This window comes from Oenanthe melanoleuca, chromosome 7, assembly GCF_029582105.1.
Source record: "Oenanthe melanoleuca isolate GR-GAL-2019-014 chromosome 7, OMel1.0, whole genome shotgun sequence".
Lineage (NCBI taxonomy): Eukaryota > Metazoa > Chordata > Aves > Passeriformes > Muscicapidae > Oenanthe > Oenanthe melanoleuca.
The window spans coordinates 22,295,870-22,315,787 of NC_079341.1; the positions used below are offsets into that span (position 1 = coordinate 22,295,870).

Genomic DNA, 19,918 nt, shown 5'->3' on the forward strand with positions numbered 1-19,918 from the left:
TTGGCAATGAGACAAGCAGAAGGGACTCTGGGGGGGGTGGGAATCAAAGGACTGTCTCTTTCACTAGAGAGGATAATTGCTGTTGATGAAGCCATGGAGGCCAGGGCAGAGTGGGGGGTATGTGCATGGGAGATGTGTCTGCATCCATAGGCATCCCAGTGGGTCCCTGGGAGCGGGGGGCAAGGTCTTTTCCCGGGGCGCCCTGCAGCAATGATGCTGCTTTGCATATGCAAAGGAGCTCATGGCATCATTAGGTCTTGCTGTCACCCAGCAACTGCAGCGTGGGAGCCCCTGTCCTGGGGGAGCTTTTCCCACGGCTGCTGGGTGGGTGACGCCACGTCTGAGCACGCACACACGTGTGTGTGTGTGTGTGTGTGTGTGTGTGCACACCCCGCCGGTAGGGAGGCACCAGCTCTGGGAGCTGCCAAGGGACCACCCCTGAGTGGCCCTGTGGGAGCAGGTGCCCGGGGAAGAGGGGCTTGCACGCACATGAACCAACCTGTGTAGTGTGTGCATGGTGCAGGCACAGGGACCTGGCTGTGGGAACAATGTGCCCATGCTGCTGCTGTGGCTGGTGGGACATGTGTGCCTGCAGGTGTGCATGTACACGCAGTGCCATACACATGCACTGCATGTTGCACGTGCAGCACCCTCACAGCCCCGGGGGTGTTTGCAAACAGACGTGCAGTGCATGTCCATGGCCCATCTCCCATCTGTCTGCGCTGGGGAAGCTGAGGCAGAGAACTTTGTGGGGAGGTACCCGGCCCCCTGACACCTTGGCACCATCCTTTTTGGCTCTGGTGCAGTGGGCTGGAGGAGAGTGGGGCGCCAAGGCAGGGGGGGCCGCCGGGCCTCTGCTTAATCTCATTAGTCTTGGCATGAAAAGGCGGATTTACAGGGGCTCACGTCTTCATCTAGCAGCAGGTGGGTGGGCAGGGCTGGTGTGCTGCCAAGGGTTGCCCCCCCAAAAAAAACAGTCGACTGGGGGTTTGGGAGGAGCACTAGCTGCCTGCAGCTGTGCCAAGCCCCTCCCTGTCCTCAACCCCCATGCCTGAGCACACACATGCTTGCACAAGTTGGATCCATCCTGCACTCAGTCCACTCATCGCATCAGCTTGGGTTGTGCCAGGCAGGGTGGGCACAGCTGCTCACACTCAGGGGGCTCTGTGTCCCCTTTACACAGCTCCAAGAGACAGCTCAGCACACACTGCTTGGCACGTACCGCAAAACACAGCATGACAGCGGGACACCCCCAGCATGGGCACCCTACTGGCAGCACCCACACTTATCCTGGTGCACACAGAGGTTTTTATGCACATATCTGAGTACTCACACACACGCACATACATATTATCTACACATATCTATGCACATTTACACGTGCTCACATGCACATGAGTTTGCACACACATATGTGCATTTGAGCATCTTCACCCCTGTGTGTGCAGACATACACAGTTGTGCCCACACACACATGCTCAGAGACGCTTGTACACGGGCACGTGTTCACCTGGACACATGGAGATGTGCTGACATGCAGGGAGGCACGAGTGTGCATCCATCTGTGCATGCACACATGTATCTGCACGCACATGTATGTGCTCCCATGCATGCACACACCTGTGTATGTGTACACACGGCACACACAGACACAAACAGCATGGACACACACATGTGCACACAGTCTGTGCATGCACACACATGCATACACACTTCTGTGTGCACGTACACACACTTCTGTGCTCACACACATTTACGTGCACATGCACAAATGTCTGTGAGCGCACACGTATGTGCATGCATGTGCACACATTGCACATAGGGACGCACCGCCAGGGGGCAGCAGAGACTATTTAAAGGGGTGGAGGCAATGCACCACCCCCAAATACCCCAAATCCCCTACCCCGTGCTCCCCCATCCCCTGCCCTGTACCCTGTATCCTCTAGCCCACACCCTGTACCTCAGCTGCAGAGACACCGCCACAGGCGAGGCGGTGTGGAGGGCATGGGTGGAGGATGAACCGCTGCCCAGGGGAAACAGGCAGGTCAGAGTTGAGTGTCTGGGTCTTGGTGCCACCTTGTTCCCGCTGATGAAGTCCCGTGTTCCCCCCAGCCCCAGGACCTGGAGGCCCCTGCGGCACACACGTTCAAGATGACGAGCTTCAAGAAGGTGAAGGCATGTGGGATCTGCCGGCAGGCCATCACGCGCCAGGGCAGCACCTGCAGAGGTGAGCTGGGGCCCTGGGCACACGTGCATGGGGACATGGCAGGGAGAACATCGGGGATGTGTGTGTGCCTGCATGCATGAGGATCTGAATGTGGGAACCTGTGCCAATCTGTGCATGCATATGTGTGCCTGTGTGTTAGAGGGAGAGTCTGAGCTGCGAGAGAGTATGTGTGGTGGTTTTGTGGGTGGGAGGCAAGGGTGGCTTCATGGATGTGCAGTGAGTGTGCAGCAGCCACCCAGTGTGTGCACGTGGGTGTGGGTCAGTGCACACGTGGGTGTCACCCCCTGAGCCGTGCTTGCTGCCCGTGGCACCCAGTGGGTCACAGGCTGCGAGCCCTCGCACGTGTGTGGTGTCGCTGAGCCCCGTGCGAGGGGCGGACAGAGGAAACGGGACACAATGAGGCTTCCTGTGCTGCAGGAAACAGGCCCAAGGGGAACAGGGACTGGGGTGCGGCCGTGGCCTGGGCCATGCTGAGTGGGGACCCTAGTGTCCCCTGGGGATGGGACATATGTCTTTGCAGGGCTACCCAGGCAGTGTAGTGGTGCTCTGTATAAGTGTGTGCCCCCAGCAGTGGCAAACATGCCTGCACTGCCCATGAGCGCCTGCCCTCCATGGGAGCATGGATGAACGTGTGCAACAGCAGTGCACAGGAAAGAGGGAGGGAGCACAGGCAATGGCAGCACCCCTGTGGTGCTCTCAGCCTTGCTGGCGTCCATGAGAGGCCCCATGAGACTTGTTTGTGCATAGTCTCCCCTCCTGCTGTTCACCCTGGGCACTGGGGCTTGCACACTCACTGGCACGTTGGCACCATGTGTGTCCTCCCAGAGCCACATTTTGTGTGCCTGCTGCTGTGCTGGTGCCACCCAGAACGTGTGTGCACCAGTGCGAGGTGTGCACGTCCCTGCACGCGTGTGCACGTCCTGGCACCCAGTGCCCAGTGCCAGGGTGCTCTGTGCTCTGCAGTGCTGGGTGCCCTGCTTCCTGCCCTGCATGTGGGGTGCCTGCAGATTGCCTCCTGGCACTGCTCCCCCTCCTGCCTCCAATAACCCTCTCTCCCCTCTCTCTCCCACAGGCTGCAAGCTCTCCTGCCACACTAAGTGCCAAGCCAAGGTAAGACCAGTGCCCTGAGGTGTCCCCCAACCCTGGGGGTGCTGGGGATGCCATGGTCCATGCCAGCTGACCCCACTGGATGGGCACCCAGATGAGCTGGTGGCTGTGGGCTGGTCATGGTGGCACTGATGTTACCACTGGGTGAGGCTGACAGTGCCATCCTGCTGCCTGGTCACTGACAGCATGTGCCTGTCTGTGTAAGAGGCTGGGTTTTGGGGCGCAGCCCTTCTGAGAGCAGAGCAGCAGGTATCTGTGCCCCAGTGCCTGAGCGGGGTGCCCTTTGCCAGGGTGAGTGCTGCTGCACGTGGGCGCCATGCGCCGCCGCCGGGCGCTGCCAGCTGCACACAGGCTGAGCTCCTCGGCCGATGCCCAGCCGGGGGCGGATCTTGCTGGCAGGAGGCAGTGGAACTGAGGATGCCCAGTGCTGTCTGTCTGTCCAGCTGCTGCACCGGCAGAGGGGGACCCTACAGCAACCCAGGTTCTCCGAGGAGCTGGAGGTGGGCATGGTGCCCAGCACTGTGCTGCCGGGGCAGGGGAGGCTTTGTGTTCTCAATCCCTGGAGAGGCATGTATGCCAGCTATCTCTGGGGCTGGCATCCTGGGCGGGAAGAGGCTGGCATGCCCCAGGCAGACAGCGTAGGCTGGGACATGCCTGTTCCCGTGCCCATTGCCTGTGCCCAGCTGGGCAGGGAGGGAGAGGAAAGGGGGGTGCTGTGCCAGGCGCCGGGCACACGTTGGGCTTTGCAGGGTGCCATGGTATGGGTGGTGGTGCAGAGCAGGCACTGGCAGCAGCCCTGGGGAAAGTGGGGGCCGTGGGGTACTCTGGGGCTGGAGTGGAGGGTGGCTGGGAGGCTTACTGGAGCTGTGCCAGGCCCTGTGTCAACTCTGGGCCATGCCAGGACCCTGTGTCACCCCGGGCAGCCTGTGCCAAAGGTGCCAGGAAGGCTGAGGCCAGAGAAGGTGGCCTTGCTGGGTGCTGTAGGACAGCTGGAAGGGGCGTGCGGTGAGGGGATGCCCGTGGTACGGCAGGCGGTGGCAGGGAGCATCTGCCAGTGGTTTGCAGGCAGGAGGGAGTGCCAGGAAGTGTGTGTGTCTGGGTGTGAGCCCGGTGGGGATTCTCTGATGTCTGACAGGGGGCTGTACACCAGGAGCGGGTTCATCCCGGGCTCCCAGCATCTGGATAGGCTGTGCGCAGGGCAGCCCATGGCTCGCTCTCGCCGGCTGCATTTCATTAGCCTCCATCACCCTTCCCACGCTCGCTGGAAGCTGGAGCCCCCTCGGTGGGGCCAGCGAGCCGAGGGGTTTGCTGCTGGGGGGAGCGTGCATGGGGCCAGGGCCAGGGGCCTTCCGCAGAGCTCCTTTGGGCCAGCGCCCAGGGAGGGGCTCCTCCGGTCGGGCAGATGGCCAGCTGACTCACACGCCGCCTTGTTGTTGTAGGGTCTCCGGGGAGGGTGCATGTGGGGAGGGGGCTTGGCATGGAGCAAAAATGGCCTCTTGTATACCTGGAGTCCCTCATGTTTAACCCCTGCACCTCCGGGATACTTTGGTGAGGGAAGATGGACTCACTCCCAAATTGCACCCTGCAATGCTTCCTCTTCCTGCCCTGGATATGCTGCCAAGGTCCTGGTGTCCCCTGGCTCTGGTGTCTCCTGGCCCTGGAGTCTGCCCCACCATGCTATTGGCAGTGTCTGCTCTTTGGTCCCCATATTTATCTCCCTGGACTTGCTCCACCTCTTTGTTCTGCCCCCTAGCACAGCCAGCTCCCAGCCAGCTGCATCCTGGCCCAGCTGGGGGAAAGCCCCCACTAAAAACCTCAAATGGACCAGGTATAGGGGAGGGGGGACGGATGGGGGTGTGGGTGAGGTGTAAAGAGTTGTACTGCTGGTAATCAGTGTGGGGTGCCAGAGGGTACCATGGGTGTGATTGGGACAAGGGCATTGGAGTCTATGTGGGGATGCCTGGGAGCTTTTGGGGTGCTGGTGAGTGCCCCCTCTATGAGAAGGCAGTGAGCAGGCAGAGCTGTAGCAGGGAGGGCAGGACCTGTGCCCTGGCAGTGACCTGCATACCTCAATTTCCCTCCTGCCTGAAAGATAGTGGGGGAATGGTGGTGAAACCCGCTGCCCTGTGCTGGCAGTGATGCTGGTGGGATGCCTGGTGCCCGTGGGTGGCTGTGGAGGGGCCAGGGCAGCTGCACACTCATCAGCTGGGAAGCACAACACTGTTCCCATGCCCATGTAAGGCCCTTCTTGCGCCCTGTGCCTCTGCTCAGGGATTTTTCCTTGCTTAGCAAACCTCCCTCCCTCTCTCTGAGAGGGACGGTTGGATGGATGGACACTGGTATGTACGTGACACACACAGCCTGCCCCCTCCCTCCTTCCCTGCACCAGAACTGCCTGCCCAAAGCTGCGGGGGTGTATCCTCCTTTGAAAAGTGGGGAAACTGAGTCACTGAGCCCTGCCTGGGGACAGCAAGAGGCAGGGAACATGGTGTGGGGTGCAGAACTTCTGTGCCTGCGTTCAGGCGTGGGTGAGCCTGTGTCACGGGTGGCACATGCTGGCAGTGGCACAGCCAGGGTCTGGTGGTGACGCTGCTCTCCTCACCGAGGATCTCCGAGCAGTGCAGGCATGTCCCAAACCAAGGGATATCCTAGGAGTGTCCTCATCCTCTGGGATGCCCTCACCCTGACTGTGGCTGGATTTTGCCATGATGCTGGTTGGAGAGGCTGAGAAATGATGGGGGACTGTGCTGCTTCCCGTAGTGGGAGCTGGCCCCATGATGGATGGTTTGGCTGGGGGACAGGGAACGCTGTGGTGGTTGGCTGCCGAATCGGCTGGCGATTGCTGGTGCTTGGTTCTGGGAAATGGCGCCTGTGCCAGCCCCTGGGCCTGGCAGGGCTCCAGCCTGCCCTGCTCGCCCCTGCCACACTGGGGCCCACCAGTGCTGGGGGACTGGGGGAGCTGGGCTGGGCCAGGAGGAGAAACTGAGGCACATCACATAGCACGGGGCCAAAGGCCAAGGGATTGTCCCCCCAGTGCTTGTTCCTGGGGAGCTGAAAGTGTGCATTGGAGCCATGCCAGGCTGCTGGGCCACGTGCGTGTGTGCCTGTGTATGTGAACGTGTGTGCTCACAGATGCATGCACCAGTGCATGAGCTGCAGGGAAATGCACATGTGTGCAAGAACATCCGTCTGTGTGCGCGAGCACGCCCGCACACGGGCGGGTGGTCACACGCGTGTGCTCCCAGTTCACTGCCGTCCATCCCCGCTGGCCTCATGCCAGGCCTGGGTTGTTTTTCAAGTGCCCCCTGCGATGGGACTCCGGGGGGGCAGGTTTGTCCATCATTAAACCAGGGCTGGAGCAGGGCCAGGGCCGGGCAGCGAGGCATGTCCCGGCCAGAGCAATCGCTCCCAGTGCCCGCGGCATTGACGGCCCTTGGAAAGCTGCAGGACCCATGGCAGGGTGTGGAGCTGGTGCTGGTGCTGAGGGGACGTGCCACCCTTCAGCTGGTGCTGGGGATACCCCCTGCTTGTAAAGCAAGCCAGAACTAGGAAGGGAAACTGAGGCAAGGAGTGGTTGGACACTTCCAGGAAGGTCTGACTCCTGGTGATCAGCAGCCTGCAGCCATGGCCAGGGGCCCAGGCAGTGTTGGGGGGTCTGGCCAGGCCATGGACTGCAGGTTCCTGGTGGCTGTGCCAGGAACAGGGGCACAAGGATGGGACATCCATGTCCCAGCAGCGTTTGGCTCTTGCTGTGGGACTTGGCTGTCCGGTCCCTGCTCCCTGCCCCAGCCACTCTGCTTCCTCCCCGTGCTGTCAGGGGGTGACGTGCGGGTCACACGGGAGCTGCCCGTCAGGCCCTTGTCCCCAGTGCCCCCGTCCAAAGCCACCCCCCCAGTCCTTTGGCACAGGTAATTAGCAACACCCCATGCCTCCACAACAGAGTGGGCGGGGCGGGGGTGGGAAGGAATAGTGCAGGACTATGTCCTTGACCCTGGCATGGACCCAGCGGGGTGGAGGGATGGGGGCTGTGGGGCTCAGCCCTGTCCCAGTGCTGTGCCAGGTCGTATTTGTGCAGCAGGTCCTGGAGGGGGTTTTGTTTTTTTTTCTTTTTTTTCCTTGCCTCTTTCCTTTTTCCCCTTCTTTACGTCACTGCCCAAATATTCGGCCTCTCAGCTCCAGTGGGGGGCCAGCTCGGCTGCTTGGAGGACTTGGGGCCCTTCTCTGCACCCTCGGGGTGCTGCACAGAGAGGATGGCAGGGCAGAGGGGATGCTGAGGCTGCCCATGCTCACTGCACTGGGGAGCACTGGCCAGGACGGGCCTGGGAGGTGTCAGATGAGGCAGCAGGGACCACCAGCCCCCCTCGTTAGTAGCTCCCAGGGCTGCATCCATCTTCCCAGAGCCCTGTCATGGTGGGAAGCAGGGTCCGGGCTTGCCTCATTTCTCACTGATTTTCTCCCTTCTCAGATCAGTTTGCATCCCTCATGGACACTCCTTCTGAGACCTGCCCTGGGAAGGGTGCTGCGTTCCTGGGGACTCCCAGGACCCTCCAAGAGGTGGCAGTGATCCCAAAAGAGCTGAAAGTTCTGGCTCAGGAGGGGCTCTTCAGACCCTGCATTGGGTCTTATTTTCTGTGTGCTTTAATCTCTGGAGATGAACCACACCTGGATGCCTGGTCTCCAGGTCTCCTTTCTTCCACTGACATCTGGGGTAATGATGCTCAAGGGTATTTGTTTTGGGTCACAGAGGAACTGTTTCATGTTGAGGGGGGTTGGGTTTGTCTGTGGGACTGGGAGTCACTGGAACCATTTTGCTGGACTTGCTCCACTGGCACTTTGACCCTATGGCTCCAAGAGATACTTTGGTAGCTGTAGTTCAAGGATGTTGCCAGGACTTCTCTGGCTGTGTCCTGTGAAAGGAACACGTCATGTCCCCAGGGGACAGTTCCTGTCATTGCCCTTGGGACCAGGACAGGGACATGCTATCAGTGCCCTTCATTCACCCACTCATTTCCATCTCATTCAGTTGCTGATACTTTCCCATCTGGCTCCAGCTCGTCCACTGCTGATGTTTCCCAGAGCCTGGGAGCCATCCTGTGGCCTTCTCCTGAGGAGTTTGGGCTCTGGGGCCTGTGCAGGGGTCTCTGCTGTGCTCTGCTGGTGCAGGATGTTCATTGCCCCTCCATCCTTGTTGCAGCACTCCCATCTTTTTGGGATGCCTGGATTTTGTGGGCTGTGGTAATGGTGGGACTTTAGGGGTTTCATTGGATCCTGGCCATGGGGTTTTGTCCCTAGAGTGGTGGCTGTTGGAATCTGACTCTGTGCTGTTGGGTGCTGGGGAGGGCAGAAGGGCTGGCTGGCTCTTGCTTGGGAGGAGTGTGAAAAGATGCTCTCCAGAGATGTTTGGCTCTGGCGCTTTGTCCTTGGCAACAGGAAGGGTCCACAGTGCCTTTTGGTGCTCCCATCCTATGGCACTGTTGGGTTGCTGTGGAAACTGAGGCATGGAGGGACTGGAAAAGATCTCCTTGAACTGGAGTGTCCCTTAGGGGGACTTGGAGGTGGGCAATGGTAGAACCCCTTACCACAGATCCCTCCCTGGTGCCTTTTGAAGGGGTGATGAGGTAGGAGGGATGTTGGGGTCCTGCACCGCTCCAGCAGAGCCAGTTCCAGCCTTTTGGCTGAGCCCACGGCTTCAGGACGGAAATGCAAACAGGAACGGGGAGGCGTTGGGTGAGAAAATGTCAACAGCACTGGGCCGGGTGCCTGGCTCGCTGCCTCCCTGGCCAGCTTGCCACTCTCTGGGCCGCTGCTGGTGGGCTTCCCCTCTTGTCTGTGGGGTCTCCTGGCACTGAGAGCTTGCTTGTACAGCAGGGCTGGGGCTGGGTTGCCCCAGGAGCAGCAAGTGAGACCAGGGCTCCATCCATGGACACGCAGTCCCCCGAGGAGGAGGAGAAGGAAGGAGGAGGAAGGGAGACAGGAGGAAGGCCAGGGGGATGCTGGGCACACTCCAGGTTTGGGACAGTCAAGCTGGGACTGGCATGACTTTACGTGCTATGGGACAGACGGGGCTTTTCCAGCATTTTGGCTTTGATTTTTAGTTGAGAGGCGGGCTGATAAATCTTCACATCCTCCCCAGCACTGGGGGTGTGGGACACCCAGGGACCATCGGTTGGGCACTCGGTCCCGCGTATGGCAGGGGGGCAGCAGGTTGTGCCAGGGGGTGCCAGGCAGGCCCCGAGCAGGGCCCCACAGTGCGGTCCGTGCCACCCCCCCGCCAAGGGCACCGGGACGCCGGTGGCGTCACGCGGGGCGATAAGGGCCCGACCCCGCTGCACCCCGCCGCCCGCCGCGGCCCCTCGGCTCCGGGGGCGACGAGCCTGCGAGGGGGAGCTGGCCGAGGTGTGGGGGGGGTAATTTTTTTTTTTTTTTTTTTGGGGGGGGGCGGTCTGCCCACCTGCCGACACCCCTACCCCAGGGCCAGCTGCTCGAGTCAGGCTCCCGGTTGCCTTTAAGGGCGTTTTTGGGGGAGGCGAGGGGAGCGGAGCGGGGCCGGACTTGGAGCGCGCCGTGCAGCTGGGGAGAGGGAAGAGGAGAAGAAAGAGGGAGAAGAAGCGAGAGAAGGGAGGGGAGCGGTGGAAAAAGTCGACCGGGACCCCATTCCTCCGCAGGGCCGGGGCCGGCGCCCCCGGGCTCCCCAGCCCCGGCCGCCCTGGGGGTGCGGAGGGGAGCGGGGAGCCGGCGGGACCTCCCTGCGCCTCTCCATCGCCGGGGTCCCGCTTCTGGGGAGCGAAACCCTTCGGCTCTCCCCCTCCTTCCCTCCCCTCCCTCCTCCCTCCCTCCTTCCTTCCTTCCTTCTCCAGGCTTGGCCCGGGGAGGGAGGGGGGCTCTGCCTGCAGTCTGCCTTCACGCCTGCCCGCCCGGGCGACGCCGGGCTCCCGCCTGCCCCCCGCGGCCCCTCCGGCCGCCCCCCGCGCCCCCCGGGCCAGGTGAGGCTGCGCTGCCGTCCCTCTCGGATGTAGGCAGGCGAGACCCCGGATGGATTTCGGGAGCGTCATGAACCAGGTACTGGCGGGCGGTGAGGGCGCAGGGGTCCCCGGGCCCCCGGGACGGGGGGGTGCTGCAGGGGGTGTCATCTCTCCGGGGGGCGGGGGCCACGCGTGGTACCCGAGGGGTGATGGGATGGTGCGTGTTGGGGGGTGCTGCCCCCCGTGTTGGGGGGTCCGCAGCTGTCTGTCACCAGAGGGGGTCTCGGGGTGCGGGGGGCTTGGAGAGCGCGATGCGGTGCTCGCGGAGAGGAGGACGCGGGCAGGGGGTGAGGGCCGGTGTGCTGCCGGCAGGGACCTGTGAGCGGCTCCGGGGGCCGTGCCCCCCCCGTGCCCCTCCCCGTGCCAGGGCCGGTGGCTCTCAGGGTGTCCCGGAGGGGGACACACCGGCGCTGGGGTTTGTGTCTCCCCCCCCTCTCCCGAAGTGCGTAGGGACACGTCCCCGTGGAGCTGGGACTGCGCGGGAAAGCGGGGTCCGCCCCCCGCACCCCGCTCCCGCCCCGCAGCCGGGAGGGCGATGCCGGGCGCCTGTCACCCCGCGGGGAGCACGCACTGGGGGGCTGCCCCTCGGCCGGGACACCCCGGCAGCCCAGGGGTTAACCCCGCTCCGCGGCGGGACCGTCAATGGTTAAGCTGCGGGTTAATGAGTGGCGAGGCAGCCCCGGCGGGTGCCAGCTCCCCCCGCCGCCCCCCGGGCAGGGATCCCCGGCCCCTCGGCGCCGCCGGGCCCGCAGAGGGTTAACTCCGTCAGGGCAGGTCCCGGCGCAGATGTTTTTGGGCTGTGCTGCTGGGAGAGGAAACGACCGAGCGAGGGAGGCATCAGCCCGCTCGGGTTTAAGGGGAAAACAAGGAAAAAAAGAGAAGTGCTCCGTTCCCGGGCGCATGAGCCCGCTCGGCGCTGGCGTCAGCCCTGGTGCGGAGCGGTGACCCCAGTGCTGGGGGACAGCTGGCAGGGACAGTTGGGTGACAGTGGCTGCGCCCCCTGGGTGCTCATGGCATTTGAGTCTGGGGCGCAACCAGGCGGGCACGTCTTGTCCCTACAGCGTGATGGCACTGGGAAAACAACGTGTGACCTGTCCGGCGTCTGAAGCCACCCCCAGGGAAAGTGTATCAGTAGAAAACGAGCCTCCAGCCCTCACCCGCTCTAATGAACTTCTTCTTAGTGATCCTGCTGGCCCCGGGCAAGGTCCTGGGCCTTGAGCTGTGCTCCCCACATGCTCTTCTGGGGTCCCGAGTTGGGGGACCCATTTGCTCCTGCCGTTGGCCACCCTCCTTCTTGCTTTGCCGCTGTCTTGTCCCTGGCCTTGTGCAGCCCATCTCCCGGCTGTCTGGTCACGGTGCCAGCAGACCCTGATCAGCACTGGAGTTTCCCTGATGGGTTTTGGGACACAGGACAGAAGAGCAGTCCTGCATCACAGCTCCTGGGTAGGGGGAGTATCTTTGTCTCCACTTCTCCCTCCTATTCCCTCATCTCCTCAACACTACAGATGAGGGGGGACACACCAGTTTTGGAGGTGCTGCTCCGATTTCAGTTTCACTGTAGTGTTTTCAGCTCTGTCCTGCAAGGTGAGGACACAGCACTGACTCCAGTTTCCATCTGCCCTGGGCCTTTCACTCACACGTAGAGCCCCTGGGCTCAGTACTGGGGGTCTGAGACACCTTTGGGCAGCCAGGGCTTATTTTGGCACCTTACACCCCTCGAGGTGGGTCCCAGACCCATGGGCACTGGCAGATGCCCCTAATGCTGGGAGGCAGCCCGAAGTGTGCAGCGGGGTCTGAGTGCACAGAAAAGGGTTTGGTGATGCTCCACCAGAGTGGATCTGTGGGAAGGATCCCGCACTGGGCTCAGGGTGGGGCACAGGCTGCTGGCAGGCTGGTGTGCTGACCAGTGCCACAGGAGTGCCTGTACTCCAGCCAGTCCTGTGGCAGAATCCATTTGTTGATCAATCCCGTGTGAGAATCTGTGTGCTGGCCAATGCTGCGTGGGAATCGCTGCTCTGACCAATCCTGCAGGAGAGTCAGTGCTCTGACCAATCGCCTGTGGGAGTCCAAGGCTTGATCAGTCCTATGGGACAGTCTGGGGAGTGATTAATCCCATCTAGGAATCCATGTGCTGGCCAATCCTGTGTGAGAATCCATGCATTTACTAATCTCAGGTGAGGATCTGTGCACAGACCAACCCCGATGAGAACTCAGCTCTGCCCTTCTCATGTGAGAATCCGTGCAGTGACCAGTCCAATGTCAGAACCAGTTCAGGGACCAGTCCTGGTGAAACCCTGCAGCAGAGTCTGTCCCAGCCAGTCCTGGTGTGACTCTCTTCCCAGCTTATATCTGGTGGAGAAGCTGCTCCCTGGCCAATCCTGGTGTCTGGTTTGGCTCTGGGGAGTTGGTGAGGGAATCCTGGTATTTTCCCTTGGGGAAGGCTGGTGCAGAGGGAGGCAGTGACCCCATGCTCCCCCTTAGGCTGGTTGTGGGGTCCCTATGGGACTGGGCTGGGGGGAGTCCCCTCTCTGGGGTGGCAGCACACGTGTGTGGTGCTGGTGGCAGAGCAGAGCAGGGCAGGGCTGGGGCTGTGGGGCCAGAGCCAGGCAGGCGCGTGCTGGCCCGTGGGGCTGGATCCAGACCTGCTGCCTCCAGATGTTGCCTTTTTAGGCACTGGAGCACAGCATATCCCTGCCTGTGGCCGGCCCCGTGCCGAGCCAGTGCCTGCAAGCAAAGTAGGGACAGTCCCTGTCCTGGTCATGTGGAGGTATCTCTGTCCCCCTCCTGACCCCCAAAAACACTCTTCTCCCCCCAGACCGGGTCAGGGATGCTACCTCCTCTCCCTTCCCCTCATCTGCACTTGGCAGCACCGAGGCAAATTGCTGAAACCGCCCCGGAGCCGGGACTGCCCTTATTTGGGTCGAAACCAGGGCTATTTTGGTGCAGCTGCCTCCATTGCAACCCCTTGAAGGTTCTCTGTACATTGTTTTTCCTGTCCTGTCCCATATCCCCGTGCCAGGGCTGCTGGCCAGGCCAGCCATGAGCTGCTGCAGTCCATCACCCTCCCAGTGCGCTGTGTGTCCCAGAATGTCCCAGGTACAGTGGTGGCCCCACGGGCACTGTGGGATGGAATGGCTGGTGTCCCCTGTGGCATATCATCCCTGATTTGCAGGGCTGTGTGTACTGGGTAACCTCTGTCCTGGTCCTGCTGCCGCCTTCCTGGCGGGGATGGGCCACAAGGGCGGCTCCTCCTCAACATACCAAGTGAGAGACAGAGGAGATAGCGTTTGTCCCAGCTTGGGGACATCCCTGAATGGCTCTTTTCCCTGTGGTACTCTCTCTGCTGCCCCCAGCATCTCCTGGGCAGTTCAGGGGCATGGGTGCTGTCCAGGCATCCAGGCATGGAGGGGATGGCACAGTGACAGTCCCTGACCCAGCTGCAGGGCGGGCTGGGGATGCTTGGAGGGAAGCCTGGGAGCAGTGAGACCTCCGTGCCCCAGCATCAGCCCAGTCTGACTCACCCTGAGCCGCTGGCCAAGCCGCTCCCTGCCCTTCGGCGCATCTGCCAGTTACCCCCGCCCGATGGAAGAAGTCCCAAAAGCAGCACCCCTGGACACTGGTGGGGGCAGAGAGGGGCTGTGTGGTGCACGGGGTGCTGCCCCCTCCCAGGGACCCCTGTGCCAGAGGTCTGGGGTTCTGTGTGGCTGCCCTGTGCCTCACACACCGGGGCTGTGCTGGGCAGGGTGGAGCTGGAGTCGGGGGGGGGAGCGGGTGTGCATGGAAACATGCCGTCCTCCCGCCGGGGACATGTTGCATAAACAGGAGTTTTGCCAGAGCTGCAAAAAATGTGAGGGCAGGAGCAGCCAGCACGTGGTATGGGCAGAGGGTACCTGACTCCTGTGCATGGCAGGGGGGTGACCAGGGCAAAGACACCTTAGTCCCTTATGCCTGGCAGGGTAGAAGGATGCTGCAGCTGGAATGGGGAGCAGGGGTGCTGGAGAGGGAAAAACCTTCCCCAACATCCCCAGTGTAGTGGTCCCAATGTGTCCCTGAAAAGTGTCTTCTGCTGTGAGGTGCCTGATGGCAGCTCGCACTTCGCCCCACACTGGGGCTAAGAGAGGGCTTGGCAGGGCTTGGTGGCTGTGGCTGGGCTGGAGGGACTGGTGAGTAGGGGAAGGGCTCTGGGAATGTCTGGGGAAGTTTTTGTGGCCCGTGGCTATCCCTGGGATCCCCTTTGCTTAAGACAGGGTCTCGGAGCGAGCAGAGAATCTTGGGGTGCATGGGGAAGTGATTCGCAGCCCAGCTGGGGTGTAGGTGGCACAAAGCTGAGATGAACTTTATTGGGAGGAAGTGGTCCCTCATGGGATGATGTGAGACCCCATGAGGTGGGATCACATGGGCTGAGCTTGCATTTATGCTGCCCAGGCACTGTCCTGTGGGATGCCACTGTGGCCACTGAGTCACATTCCTCTTTGACAACTGAATTTCCAGACCACAGGGTGGCTTGGGCAGGGGAACAACTTCCAGGACTGGAGGGAGTAGGGTGCCTTGATTCCGTCTCTTGGGGTCCACATTATTTCTAAATAGTGGGGCCGTGAAGCTGGCTTGCTTTGGGAGGGTCCAGAATGTCAGTGTCCCTTTTGACAGTGTGTCTCCAGCTCCAACCACACCAGCTGGGCTGGCTCGCCAACATCTCAGTGCCTGGCCATGGGAAGCATCTCTGGTGTACGGGGTCTGTGTGAGGGCTGGGGTGGCTGGTGCTGCATCTGCTCCTGGCATAGTAAGGGTCAGCACCAGCCCGGATATCGTCCGGCTCCGGAATGTTTATCGGAGCTCCTGGGGAAGGGAAAAACAAAAACCGCCACCCAAAGGAAGGGATATGCGTCAGAGATGGGCCTGGATCACCCACCGGCAGCTGGACGGGCCCTGCTGTGGGCTGGGGGCCAGTGCTTGCCCAGCTCCAGCAGCCCAGCTGGGGAGACCCCTGCACGCCCCACACTGCACTGATCCAGCCCGTTCCTGAATCGCAGGGCCCCTCCATGGAGGTTTGTTCTTTGTTTTCCCCCAGCCCTGCTGGCATCTCGCAGGTTGGGGCTACAGCCCACGGGGATGCTCCGCTGGAGCAGGACCTGGCAGTGGCCCTGGGCACTTCCATGGGTGCAAGGGTTGTTTTACTGAGGGAGGAGGAGGGAGAGGAAGGAGGTGCTGGGGGAGAGAGGTGTGAGCAGTGGTTGCAGCATGGAGAAGGCTCTGAGGTGTCTCATCCCTGGATAGGAGGTGGATGTCTGCATTCCTCCAGCCTCGCTCAGTTCTTGTGAAATGGTGCTGAAGTCCTGTCGGGATCTGTGGTGCAGAGGTCAGTCCCTGAGCTGCAGTGGAGAGGTTAGGTGGAAGATGACTCTCATGAGCTGCTCTGCTTTATGGCAGTATGGCCAGGGTCTGTCAGGGGTTTGCCAGCCAGGTGTTTATTTCTGGGCTTGGACATGTCAAGGGTATCGAGTTTCTCTAGGTATAGTGACAGCTGGTGATGAGCGAGGGAGCCCATCATCGCTTCCCAGCGGAAGGCTGCAGGGTGTGCCCAACCCTTTATGAGACATCAGAGACTCCTATCACTCGTGGCCATGGGGCCTCGTTTGCTGGGAAACTGATTTTTCTGCTTGGCAAAACTCGGGTCTCAAGGCAGCAGCTCGTGGGATGTGGCTGCTGGGAAGGATGGGGCTACGACCTGGGGGGCCGAGTGGGCGGGTGGGGGACATGGGGGGCTGGTGGGGTGGGCGGCAGCCCTGCTGCGCCTCGTTCCTCGCATTCCTGGGCAGGGCTGCGGGGCGGCGGGGTCGGCGGCGGGGGCCAGCCGGCAGGAATGCAAACACCGGTGAGGGGGAGAAGAAAGGCCGCTGTGTCTGCCACGGCAGAGCGAAGCCTGGACCAGGGCTGTGCGGGTCCCCCTGCCTTTCCCACCCCTCCCTGCACGGAGGGATGCAGGAGTCCCTGAGGACAGAGATGGTGCCTGTTCTGTATGGAGTGATGCTCTCACCGGTCCCGTGGGGCAGGAGCTGGACTTCCCTACGGCGGGGTCCATTGTCTGGGGCAGGGTCTTCCTTCTTCTCCTTGAACTGGGGGCATGTTTGAGCCAAACTTGAGGGAGGGAAACAGCTTTACATTCCTGCAGTCCCTGTAACACTGCCTTTCTGGGATGCAAGAGTGCCATACGGCCTGAGTTGCTGTCTCCTGTGGATGGGAAGAGTGATGTTGGGTGAGCACAAGCCCGTATTAGACATCAGGGAATCCTTAAGGGCAGGGAAATACGACCACAGGCACCCCAGTTGTTTTCCTTTTTCCAGCCAGAGGTGCATTTGTAGCCTGCAAACTTCCTCATGGCGACAGCAGAGGAGGACTGGGCACGGACCCTACCTGGCTGTGGCACCGGTGTGTCCCGTTGTGGGGGAGCTGCGCGTTTCCCCCATCTCTGTCCCTGTATGGGCTGGGCGGGGGCCGGGGCGCTCGTTGAGCATCCCCAGGGGCAGAGCACGGCGGTGTGCGGGGCACGGTGCAGGGTTCGGCACAGCCCTCGTCGGCTCCGTCCGCGGCAGCGGCTCGCTGCCGGAGAACATTCCAGGGAGGCTGGCGCGGGGCCAGCGCCGCGGGGCAGGGAAAAGGGCCTTTTATGGAAGCGTTTCTGCATTAGAATAAAATCATAATAATAATGCACAGGGGAAGGGAGCGGGAGGAGGAGGAACCCCTGAAGAAAACAGTGAGACAGGATGGGAACAGGCTGCAGCCGGGGAGGGGAGCAGGCACTGGGCATCGTGCTCTGGGGACCAGGATGGGATGGGATATGGGTGCTCCAAGTGTACTGCTTTGGGCAAACCCTTTTTTTTATGGCCCGGGACAGGAGAGGCAGAGTGGAGTGCAGTGGGTCCCCATGCTGCCATGGTAGGGGACCAGCCCCTGAGTAGTGTTTGCCATCTTGGCTCCATCCTGGGATGAGGCAGGGGATGGCTTACTGGGGGTCACTGCTCCTGGTGGAATTTGTAGAGGACAAAGTGCCCCAAATCACACCCTTCCACTACTGCTGGCATCTCTGGGCCGACACAGAGCTGGAGTGCCTGTGCCCACTGTGCCGACGAGTGACGAGGCGCTGCCTCTCCCACCCTGGCATGCTGCTGCTTCCCGAAGGACCGGGGTGCACGCAAAACCCAAGGTTAATTGTCAGTAATTGCCGCTGGTAATTAAGGTAACAATAGCCGGGCTGTTCAGCTGGCGGCTGCAGGAGCTCATGAGGCTGGGCTGGGGTTTGTTCCAGGAGCTGCTCTTGGCATCAGGCGCCCGCCCTGTGCTGCGCTGTGCTGTGCTCGCCGTGCCCACCCGGGCTGGGGCTGTCCTGGCTCCCTGGCCAAGGACAAATGGCACAGCTGCCATGGCCCTGAGCCCTCTCCCACTCCCAGGAAGCCAGCCTTGACTTTGGGGTGCTGCCTATGCTCCTGCCTGGGGTGGCAAGGCCATGGATGCCCCTGTCACTTGGTAGGGTGGGTGCTGTATTTGCTGTGGGGTGGGTGTGGGTGAATGCTGCATTCCAGCCTCTTCCTGTGCCCTATGTTGGACAGGGTGTTCAGGGACTAATCCTGGCTCTCTTCTGCTTCCTTGCAGGCTGTGACCCCCTGCTCCCCCACTGTCAACTATGAGCTGGTAAGTGATGCCTCCGCTGTGAGCCATGGGTGACAGCCAGAGCTCTGGGGATGGTAGAGCATCCTGCTCTAGGTATGGGGCTTTCTCTGTCCCAGGGCTTCAGGATATGAATCTTCCACCCTCAAAACCACAGGGATCCTGAGCTTGGGGTAAGGGCACCCCCATTTTGGTGCTGTGCTGAAGGGTATCCCACAGCTGAGCAGCAAAAGTTGGAGCAGCCCAGCCATCATGGGACTCCTGGAGCTGGAGCTTTCAGGGAAGAGGGGCTTGCAGGGTTACTGAGAGGAGCAGGCAGGTAGGACGTGACCATGCAGGGCTCTGGGGTCCCCTGGCGCAGAGGGCCTTCCCTCCTGGCCAGAGTTGGGGCGGTTTCTTGCACACCCGGAGATGGCTGTAGCAGATGTGCCTTTGGCTCGGGGCGCCCAAGGCCATGCATTTGTAGCTCTTGTTATTGTCCCCCTCTACTATTGTCTGTCCTGGGGGCCTTTATAATCTGCTGGGGCCAGGGTGACACAGGCTGTTCCCACCCTGTCCTCTCTGGACACCAGGAGAGCAGCTGGATGCATCATCTCCGTTCACCCTGTCCTGGGGAGGGCGGGTGTGGGGGCACTGGGCAGACAGCCACAGTCCTTTGCCACACTGCTCCGGGCCATGACTGGCCTCTGGGGGTACCAGGGCACTGGGATGTCACCTGGAGCAGGGCCATGCCCAGCAAGAGGTTTGGGAAGCATGGTGCCTACCAGGCAGCATCTTGCCAGCAGGGCAGCTCCCCTGCCCCGTCCCCAGCCTGGAGATGCCCGTGGCAGCAGGCAGAGCAGGCACGTGGCAGCAGGGAGACTGGCATAGCCCGGGGCCGCTGCGGCAGCCCTTCCTTTTTGCTCCAGACGTGTGCCAAGGCTTGCTGGGGCAGGCACCGGGGAGAGGAGGCCCTGGCAGGGTTTCAGCTCAGGCTCAGCAGCCTGGCAGTGCCGCAATATCCGTGCCTCACACGGGGCCCTGGGCTGGGCAGCCCATAGCTGGGCAGGGGTCTCACCTGGAAAGTGAGTGTAGGACATGACCACCTGCAAGCTCTTGAGGGCAGCCCAAGAGCCCCAGTGAGGGAGGGCATGGGGTAGGAGTGTAGCATGCTGCCTGCCCTGGGGCCCCGTGGTGGTTATCTGCCCTGGCTTTAATCTCTGCCTGCACCCCGCGCCCCTGCCAACCTCCTTGGGCACTTATCGACAGCAAAAATGTGTTGGCTTCAAGCTGGGACCGTTACTGTGGCTTTGGGAGGAAATTGAAAGGGGTTTGCCCTGTCTTATGGGTGGAAATGTCTGCTCTGGCCCTGCTGCCAAGAGTAGAGCAGCCTGGTTTTGGGGGTGACCTCCATCCTCCTGGTCCCAAGACTCTGCTCTGGGAACCCACCCAGCTGGGTCCTTTTGCTGTGCCTCCCACAGGCACCACAACCACTGTTCCCAGACAGAGGTATCTGTCTCCTTCTTCCTATATTTGGGGTCCAGACACTTTCCCCCACCCCAGGAAGTTAATTTGTGTCCCAAGCCTCCAGTGGCATGTCACCAAATTTTCCTGTTCTGAGCATCTCAGGCCCTGGCTCTACTCCCACTGGGGTCCTTCACTGACCCTGTGGGATCAGGCTTATCTTGGGGAGCTGGTCCTGCTGGTGGCCAGTTGCCAGGCTGGGTGTGAGACTGCTCTGGCCTTGCCCTGTTGTTTACTTCCCAGCTGTAGGGTCTGACCATGGAGGATCCACCTGTAATCCCAGAGATGTGGGAGGCATCAGGTGCTCATCATGGAACAGGCTCAAGGTTCAGCCAAATGCTTCCCACTGGCAGCAGTGGTGCAGGCTGAGAGGCAGGATGGCAGTATTATTGGTACC

General features: G+C 61.4%; 1 protein-coding gene across 5 annotated transcripts in view; it reads left to right on the forward strand.

The window, feature by feature from the left end:
* Positions 1-2,117: 2,117 nt before the first annotated feature.
* TNS1 (tensin 1) overlaps positions 2,118-19,918 on the forward strand; it is a 61,698-nt gene continuing 43,897 nt past the window's right edge. Inside the window, exons 1-3 of one of the 5 annotated variants that reach the window (XM_056495724.1) lie at positions 2,118-2,227; positions 3,300-3,337; positions 18,004-18,042. In XM_056495724.1, coding sequence (XP_056351699.1) covers positions 2,152-2,227; positions 3,300-3,337; positions 18,004-18,042 — 153 coding nt within the window. In that variant the 5' untranslated portion in view covers positions 2,118-2,151. Of the gene's footprint in view, positions 2,228-3,299; positions 3,338-9,108; positions 9,731-10,191; positions 10,394-15,242; positions 15,402-18,003; positions 18,043-19,918 lie in introns of those variants that run through there. The other 4 variants (XM_056495722.1, XM_056495721.1, XM_056495723.1 and 1 more) reach the window with 4 other exon arrangements.